At 32.7% G+C, this 9,829-nt stretch overlaps 1 protein-coding gene across 1 annotated transcript; it reads left to right on the plus strand.

Moving 5' to 3' along the window:
- Nucleotides 1-4,587: 4,587 nt before the first annotated feature.
- Nucleotides 4,588-7,809, plus strand: LOC125276049. Its single transcript, XM_048203466.1, has 4 exons — nucleotides 4,588-4,835; nucleotides 4,917-4,972; nucleotides 5,532-5,585; nucleotides 6,387-7,809. The coding sequence occupies exons 1-4, from the start codon at nucleotides 4,833-4,835 to the stop codon at nucleotides 7,504-7,506; spliced, it is 1,233 nt and encodes a 410-aa protein (XP_048059423.1). The 5' UTR covers nucleotides 4,588-4,832; the 3' UTR covers nucleotides 7,507-7,809.
- Nucleotides 7,810-9,829: the final 2,020 nt, after the last annotated feature.

The following is a 9,829-nucleotide window of genomic DNA, read 5'->3' on the forward strand; positions in this document are numbered from 1 at the left end:
ACTGTGATTCCCAAAGCATTGTAAACCTAAATTGATCAACTTTAGCTCACATCACTATTGGGAAACACAGTCCAGATCATAGTTTCTCTGACCATAACAAATGTGCTTTACAAACACAAAGTTGGAGCAGCCAGAGATAAATTAATGTTAATAAATAGAGTCAAGAGCCCAACTAAAGGAAATGCTTTTCACCATCATGGTGACTTCAAACTAAACTTTCATTCAAACATTAACATCTAAACATCTGTTAATTCTCAGTAAGAACTTTTGTTGATGTGTGACAGAAATCAAATCAAACTGGTTAATAATAAGTGTAATAATGTTTAATGGCTGGAAGTCAGTTGTAGTTGTTGTGTCTCTCTCTTTTTCTCTTGTTGTTTCTTCAGTGATTCTGCTTATTATCATCAGGTGTCTCCACTAATTGTCAATCATCACTCAATCATCAATCAATTATCTCATTAACTTTAACACTGCTTCAGTGTTACTTTTTAACACCCGGTAAGATGGACTCATATGTACACTTTGGGTGTTAATTTAACACTGGGGATTTTGCTTTATAAAAATGATCATTCTAGAAGAAATTCAGATGGCACTTAGAGGCTTTTGCATCTGAACTCTTCACATAAAGATTATTTACAAACAAACATGATTTATTGTGTGAATGCCTATTTATTTATTCAGGCCATGTTTTTTTTTTCTTTAACTGTTTTATTTAAAGTAGCCTAATCAAGTTATTTCTTTGTGTATATGTATTTTTGCATGTATCTGTTTATTTATTTGGAAATGCAATTATTTTTCTCTTTGTAAGGGAAAATAAAATCGTTTGTATGGAAAAAACTAATTATTTGGTTGAATGTGCTGTTGCAAGTTGAGAAAAAATTTTAGTTGAATGAACATAAATTTTAGTACAGATAACTTGAAAATTTAAGTTATCGTATTTCAACTAATCTTTACAAGTCCAGGTTAGTTGAAATAAGTTGTTGGGCCAACTATTTTAACTGTGTCAACTAAATTTTTTAAGTTGAACATACTTAGTAGATTAAGTCAATAAAACTTAACTGAGTCAAAGCAAAAAGATAACTAAAAAATATAAGTTGAGTGAACAAAATTTTTTTTACAGTGTGTTCATGTTTCGCGTGTAAAAAAACACAGTATTTTTCACATAATTTACTTATCTGTATACCGCTGTTTCCACTGTCATAAAAACGGGCTGATGACTTCCTTGTGAAGGCAATAATATACTCAGATTAGTTCAGCTCTAACAAAGTAAATATCGTCCTGATTTACAACATGCTGAAGAACAAACTATCATAACAATAGAAGAATACTTAACTAACAATGAGAATATTATAGAGGAGTGACAAATAGTGCTTATATTACATTTTACTGATAAAAGCTCCGCTTTAGACAAAAAAGATGATGAATCATGTAAGAGTAAGTTAGGTAATTTCTCTGAGAAAATGCACAGTACTTATAATATAAAGGTTCACAATTTCTTTGTGTGCATTTATGGTGCAACAGGGAGGAATATATTAAATAAGACACAGGAACTGAGTACTGATGAAGATCCTTTTATTAAAAAGAAATGGTTAATGAAGAACACCGAAGATCAACATTTACATTTTCACAGATAAATCAAGCACATACACTGTAAAAAAAGTCAGTAAAATATACAGCAAAACACCGTCAAATTCCAACGGTAATGGAGCGTAAAACCAAAAACTTCCTTTTACTGTATTAAATTGATTGAATAACCGTTAATTGTGAGACTGGATAAAACTTTGTTTTTTACTGTAATAAAATGTTGAAATTATAAATATTTTCTGTGAAAACAAACAAATATGCATACATTTTACAATTAAATATTGTAATGTTGAAAATGTCTAAAAACCTTAGATTTGATGGTATTATTTGAGTAAAACTACATCTTTTGGGGCTGTGCACATTGGAATTCACAGTATAAATCTGTAGATTTTTAAGCAAACAAAAACATTCATTTTTACAGAAGCAAGATGTTAAAAAATCCCACTAAACACTGGACGTCGGATAGACATGCAAATCATGTCTATATTAGGTCCACCGGTCCATGACCATTTCTGAACATCTATTCGACGTCCAAACTAGGTCCACTATTTGGACGTCCAACCATGACCCAACTTGGACGTCATCTTGACGTTCAACATTTGACCTTTGAATGGGGTAATTTTTTTGGATGTCATTTGGACGTCAATAACAGATGCAGGAAATTGACATGATTAATATGTAATATTTGTTTTATAGGGCCTATCAACATGATTAATACATGAAGAGCTCAGATGCAAAAGCCTCTAAGTGCCATCTGAAATTTTCTTCTAGAATTATCATTTTTATCAAGCTTTTATATTTAAGTTCAATAATTTCACTTAAATGGCAATGCAAATTACCTATTAATTGTCATTTAAGTGAAAGTACTTAACTATACACACAGCAAAATCCCCAGTGTTAAATGAACACCCAAAGTGTACATATATGAGTCCATCTTACCGGGTGTTAAAAAGTAACACTGAAGCAGTGTTAAAGTTAATGAGATAATTGATTGATGATTGAGTGATGATTGACAATTAGTGGAGACACCTGATGATAATAAGCAGAATCACTGAAGAAACAACAAGAGAAAAAGAGAGAGACACAACAACTACAACTGACTTCCAGCCATTAAACATTATTACACTTATTATTAACCAGTTTGATTTGATTTCTGTCATACATCAACAAAAGTTCTTACTGAGAATTAACAGATGTTTAGATGTTAATGTTTGAATGAAAGTTTAGTTTGAAGTCACCATGATGGTGAGAAGCATCAATACTGGATGTCACCAATGAATAAAACACAACCATCATGACTGTGATTCCCAAAGCATTGTAAACCTAAATTGATCAACTTTGGCTCACAGCACTATTGGGAAACACAGCTCAGATCATAGTTTCTCTGACCATAACAAATGTGCTTTACTAACACAAAGTTGGAGCAGCCAGAGATAAATTAATGTTAATAAAGAGAGACGAGAGCCCAACTAAAGGAAATGCTTCTCACCATCATGGTGACTTCAAACTAAACTTTCATTCAAACATTAACATCTAAACATCTGTTCATTCTCAGTAAGAGCTTTTGTTGATGTGTGACAGAAATCAAATCAAACTGGTTAATAATAAGTGTAATAATGTTTAATGGCTGGAAGTCAGTTGTAGTTGTTGTGTCTCTCTCTTTTTCTCTTGTTGTTTCTTCAGTGATTCTGCTTATTATCATCAGGTGTCTCCACTAATTGTCAATCATCACTCAATCATCAATCAATTATCTCATTAACTTTAACACTGCTTCAGTCTTACTTTTTCACTTCAATGTTACTTCTTCAGTGTGTAAAATATATATAGATCTCATTATAGTCAACAATTGTACGCTGTCAAAGCCAATTTTGTAGGGTCAATTTTTGTACTGTTAAATAAAGGTACAAAATTGTCACTAAAGGTACAAAAATGGTCTCTTAAGGTACAAATCACAAGGGTACAAATTTGTACCTTTGTACCATTGTACCCCTAAAGGTACAATTTTGTACTTTTATTTCTGAGAGTGTATATATTGACTGATGTGTGTGTGATCTGAAAGCATTGCTTGATTTTGCCAGAAGAGTCAGAGGATCAGTGAATTTAGTGTGAATATTTGGATTTGTGAAAATGGGTGAATGTTTCAAAAAATTGTGTCTTGCGAAAAACTCTAATGTGTTCAAATGGATAAACATCAATCTCATATATCATCCTCAGATTTGATCTAAATGATCGTATTTGTGTCTTTTCATCCATTGTGATTCTCAACTAGGACAGTGTTATATTTTTTATATACTTTTTTATATACATACTAGATTATGCTATATTAAATGCAAATCATTTGCTGATCACTTTAACAAAGCAACACAAGAACTCAAATACTGAAACTATTAATTTATTGGCATGTAAGATGAGATTTAATGATTTTAATAGATGTTTTGAACTGTTTTAGTTTGGAACCAGAGAAGAGAAAACATAATGTTCTGTCAAGGTTCTTGCATAGTTATATGAACAAACGTTCTTCCAGTGAAGTTAATAGAACGTTCTTTCAAAGTTCTCAAAACGTACGCACAGAAACATATTAAAACATCGTTCATGGAATGTTTTTTTTTTAGTTGGACATTCATCTAATGTTTTTTAAATGTTACTAATTTTTTGAGAACATTCAGAGAACATACAAAAGTAACGTTCCCATAATGTTTGAAGAATGATACAATAGAGAAAACATTCCCTTAACATAACCTGAGGGAAACATTCAGAAGTAAAGTTTTCATAATTTAATGGGAACATATTCTTGTTAGCTGTGGAAATGGAAATGTCATGGTTTGCGTAGAGAAGAAGGTGAACTGGTTGAGTGACTCTGAATGAAGATTGTGAAATCAGACTCTTGTTTACGTGGATCTGTTCTTCCTTGTTTAGGCTGGCGTTCTTGGCATCGTTCAGTACCTGAAGGCACGTGTTAATCGAGATGAACAGCATTGTTTTGTGGCGTGATTGTAAAGGGTTGGGCCTAATCAACCTATAAATGAGAAACCGTTTACCAGCTTCTCATTTTACATGATCCTCCAAAGCTGCTGTTTTAAAAAAAGCCGATTTTATAAAAATAAAAAAGGTCCTGGGGCAGGAGTTCATCTGACAGACAGGTCCATTGGTGGAGAGACGAGACTGTAGGCCGGCATACAGAAACTCTTTATCAAAGAGAAAGTAGTGTCTTGGTGGCTCCTGCCCCGGGAACTACTCAAAAAAAAAAGATGGTAAGTTATTGTGCTCTGATTGAGTTATTGTGGATTACAGTGCTTATGATTCTCTGCTAATTTCTCTGGTTTTTATTATAGAGTTCTTCACCAGAAGAGTCTCACCTAACCCCACCGAGCTCTGAACAGATTTCCCTGTGAGTACATTTAACTGATGTGAACTTTCACTGCTTTATATGCTGCTTCATCATGTGCTTTCTGTTAATATTATGTTTTAAAACAGTCAGTCTTGAGCTTTTATTAATGCAACCCACTTTTGAGAAAGATAATGTAGTGTCTGCAGGATTCAGTTAGTTATGTATACTTTAAATATATATTGTATGATTATTGTATTTATCAAGGTGATAAATAGGGATGGTGAGTGTCCATGGATGTTTAGAAATAATATTAAAAAAAATCTAATCAAATGTACTGAATTACTGTATCTGATAGGACATTATAAATTCTTAAAACTATTATCTTTTATTTTCTTTCTAATTTACTTTTCTAATTTAGATTAAAACTGAAACATGATGCTCTTGTGTGAAGATAATAATATGATTAAAAACATTATAATCAAAAGAGAGTCAATGACTAACCCTAAAAATGAAAATGTAAATCTCTCCATAGAGATGAGCAAAAACTGATTAACATGTAACAAAAAATAAGCATGTTTTCTTTATTATTTTTATGAACTCCTTCTTTTAATATTTCCAGAACACACAAAGAGAAGTCTGATTTTCCAAAATACAAAATAATTACATCTGATGGGTAAGTTCACATATAGACATATTTTGTAAGTGTTATATTTAAATCAGTGTTATTTATTTATTTAAACAATCTTAAGTTTTTTATTGAAATGAAAAAAGACCTGCCAACCTTGGAAATGTAATTTGAGCACCAGTGTGACGGGACAGGACACGTGATTGGGGGGTTAGGGGTCATATATCAAAAATTTCACTACACCTGTTGAAATGCATTTTTTTTTTTTTATTCATGATTAATATTGAATTGCATAATGTGTGCTTATACAAGCTGACAACTAAAAGTGAATTGCATTCAACTATTTGATATGGACAAATATATACATATATATTTTTTTTTTTTGCAATTTCAAGTAGGCTATATCTACATACTACAACTAACCTGACAGTCGTTTATACAGATATAATGAAAACTAGTCTAAAATTAAGAAACCCTAAGAAATTTAAAATACTTTATTATTCCAGTATCCAAATATGATACTAAATCCCACAGAAAATAAAGGTTTCGTATGTGTTTTAAACCGAAAATGCACTAGTGTAAATGGGCCTCATATACGGTTGGGGATTTGTCATTTTGCATCACACCATGCCACATCCAGTGTGAAAAATGTCACTGATTATAAATGGGTCCTACTGTCTTTTGTCCACATGTGTTCAGTGTAGACACGGACCCAAGAGACACTGGTTTAACACTATTTATTATAATTAAGTATATAATAAAGTATTAGGCTACTAGAGTATTTGTTAAGAGCATGATTATGTGTGTCATTTACATAACCATTCTGCTGTGTGTATCTTTTTTTTTTAGATCTATTTCTAAAATTAAATGGGATGAGAAGATGGATGATGAAGATTTTATCATAAAAAAGATTGGTTCAGATATATTTTATAGAGACTTATGTAACAGGGAAAAATCCTTGATATACTTATGTAAAAATAAACTTGATATGAAGAATTTTAAATATATTTATCCTAAAAAATCCCATAATGAAACTTTCAATATATTGTTTAATTATCTTGATAAAACAGCAAAAGATTCTATTAAAGCAAAGAAACAGCTTGCATTTGTAGCTTTTAGAAAAAAAGATGGATCATTCGACAAGAGTAGAATTAAAGTTCATTATCTCTCAAAAGGAGAACATACTGAAGATAAAATATTTGAACTACTACTAGAAATTTATTATGAAAGTAATAGTGATTATTCAGAAATTTATATCTATTCTACAAATAGCCCATGTTTAACAAGGTGCAATCATGTGCCCTGCATGATCGTGGCTTTTGTTATAGCAAATATGTTAAATGAGAAGCATGGCATAAACACAATTATTGGTTATCATAAAGCCTTTGGCTCGCACGAGAAAGCCTTGTCTTCTTATCCTATTAAAGATGATGATCCAAAATATGATGATAATAATGATAGTGAAGTTAAGGAATTATTAATCCTGATTTACAAACAAATCATTCAGAAACAAAAGTACAAAAATCAAACGTTTTCAATGGAAGATACTGGACACAGACCAAAACGCAAACTTAAGCAATTTTATTCAAAAATATCAAATTCTGAAACAATAAAACATCTTAATGACATTGAGCAAGATTTATTCAAAAAACATCCAAAATTAAGCTATACTTTTGATGGTTTTCATGAACATGGTTTAGAAATGTTTAACAACTTTACTACAAAAATTTCTAAACTTTTAATTGATGATTATGAAAATATATATGAAGAAATCTGCAGCTACCTGGAAGAAGTTTTCTTTCTCTGGTGGGCTAAAAAAGTGGAAGATGCATCTAGCAAGTTTTTAAAAAAGAGACTCGCTAGCATTATTCTAAACTATTCTTTGCATCTTTTTCTTATGGAAATCAGAGAAATTGAAAATAAATTAGGAAGAAATTTTTTTGAAATTAGTTATGTAGTCATAAAGTAGAATATATTTGTTCCAAAATAAGAATCTGTTGTAAACATTTAACCCTGGTACGATGTTTGGGGCAGTATCATGACCCCACATGAACTTTCCCTTCATCTCAGAGGAATAATGTACTCCAGGCTCCACTTTCACAACGGCCTCCATCTCCATCTCCATCTCCTAACCACCACCATCCGTCAGCCATCTCCTCTCTCATCAGCACCACTCTATAGAAACCCGTAATCTTCATCTGCACTGTTATTCACTACAGTTACTCATCTTGGGCACTTCAGGCTGTTAATAAAGTGTGTTACTGTAAGCTCACCATTCTGTGCGAGTCTGTTTTTGTTGACACATAACATTTTGTCCACTTTTTTGTCACTCACACACACACACACACACACACACACAAAAAAAAAACCTGTGCTTGATTTGGTTGTTCTGAAGTAAATTCATGCAATTTTTCTATTTTCTTTTTTTCATTTGTCAAATAAAATCAGAAATCCAGTATAAATCAGGGGCTGTATTCAAAAAACATCTTAAAGTCCCCCTGTAGTCAATAATTGTATTCCTTAAAACTCATTTTTGATCAATAAAATGACATATTTAAACATTTTTTCCTGTGAAAAAAAAAAAAACCTTCATGCCAAAAAAGATTAGTTCAGTTTCAAATAAATTAGCCCCAGCTACTAATCCTCAAGCCATCGTTTTCAGCTCCAGAGGGTTAATAAAGACCTTCTGAAGTGAAGCGATGCTTTTGTGTAGAAAAAATATGAATATTTAACAAGTTCTAAATATCTAGCTTCCGCCAGACCACTTTCTGTATTCAATGTACGAACTCTCACAGTTCACAAAGCTTACGTTACGCCTTACGCCATTCAACATATGGAAAAAGTGTAACTGATGCAACCCCAGTTTACACTTTCTTTGTAACTTGGACCCTCATCCACAGACGGCTTGATAAGGGATAAATATAAGCAGCACAGTTTCCTAATCAGGACCCCAAATAGATCAATATTAGCCTAAGTCTGCTCTTGAAAACAAAGAAGAGAAGCAATGTAGGAGAATGGATAGTATGTGCACACAGCGGGAAACTGTATATTTGTGCAGCATGTCAAAAAAAAATCATCAATCAGACTAAATTTGTTCCAAGTGAAACAAAAGGTGTCCATGTAAATGTAGCTATTGACAGATTTAACATTTACTGCACTTTGTTATTCTTAGTTATTTCCCCATAGCAGCTAATGAATCTGAAGTCTCACGCATTCACAGAAAACAATCACTTCCTGCACTGAAACATTAGATGATAGATGTGTGTGAACTTGCGCTTAGTTCTTTTGCCTGGCCTGTTATTTCTTTTATGCATCTGTTAGCAAGTAATCAGATCAAATAATGATTGGATATTCAAATGTCCGTGCCTTGCGCATAACCTGATATCGCTGAGTCAACATTTTTGTTGATCCTGGAACAACATTCAAATCAACCAGTCAGATTTGAGGGACAAGTTTACAGATTATGTCAAGTTTAGGCTTAAAATTGTGAATTGGTGCTTCTACATCAGCGTTATTCATCTATCATTTCCCTCTGATTTTTGGGATAACTTATGGGTAGGGTTAAGTTTAGGGGTAGGAATAGGGTTAAGACTAAATTTTCAGACTAGAATGTTGTTCCAGGATCAACAAAATATGTTGACCCAGGAAAGCATCTAACTCAGCAATATCAGGACGTGCAACACTTGCATCGAGAGAAAAGGCCTTATTTTGTTCTCTGCAAAAGCCTTCAGTGTACTGTAGTAACGTTTAGTCCAGATGATGATGAGAAAGAGTCACAAAACTGTTAAACAAACTAACTCATGTAATCCAGTGTCAAGAAGGCAATGAAACAGCGTGTGAACACGACAATACAGTCAACTGAATACAAGGAGGAACTTGAACATATAATGATGGCAAGCAGGTGTGTTGATGAGTGTCCAGAGTAACTGAACTAGAACAAAGGGAACAGGTGCTGGAGAGAAACTGAAGCCCTATTCAGACGGGAGGTGGGGTAAAGTAATCATTACCAGAGCTTCTCTGTGATTTTAGTTTCGTCAGTAATCATCACGGACAATGTCAGTAAAGATTACGGTGACTTTTACCATCTGTAAATAGGTCCAGAAAAATGACTTCAGGTAATACTAATCCTGTTCAAATAGACCCGCTGTAAATATGTACGGAAAAATTCCGTCATTTCCTGTTTAAAAGTAGTTTTCTGCGCATTTTTCAAGCATGGAAGTGCTTGAAGAAACATTCATTTGAGTTGTAGGTGGAGGGACAAGTCTGTGACAATCCAGTATTTTCCACATAAC

The sequence above is a fragment of the Megalobrama amblycephala genome, linkage group LG9, assembly GCF_018812025.1.
Source record: "Megalobrama amblycephala isolate DHTTF-2021 linkage group LG9, ASM1881202v1, whole genome shotgun sequence".
Lineage (NCBI taxonomy): Eukaryota > Metazoa > Chordata > Actinopteri > Cypriniformes > Xenocyprididae > Megalobrama > Megalobrama amblycephala.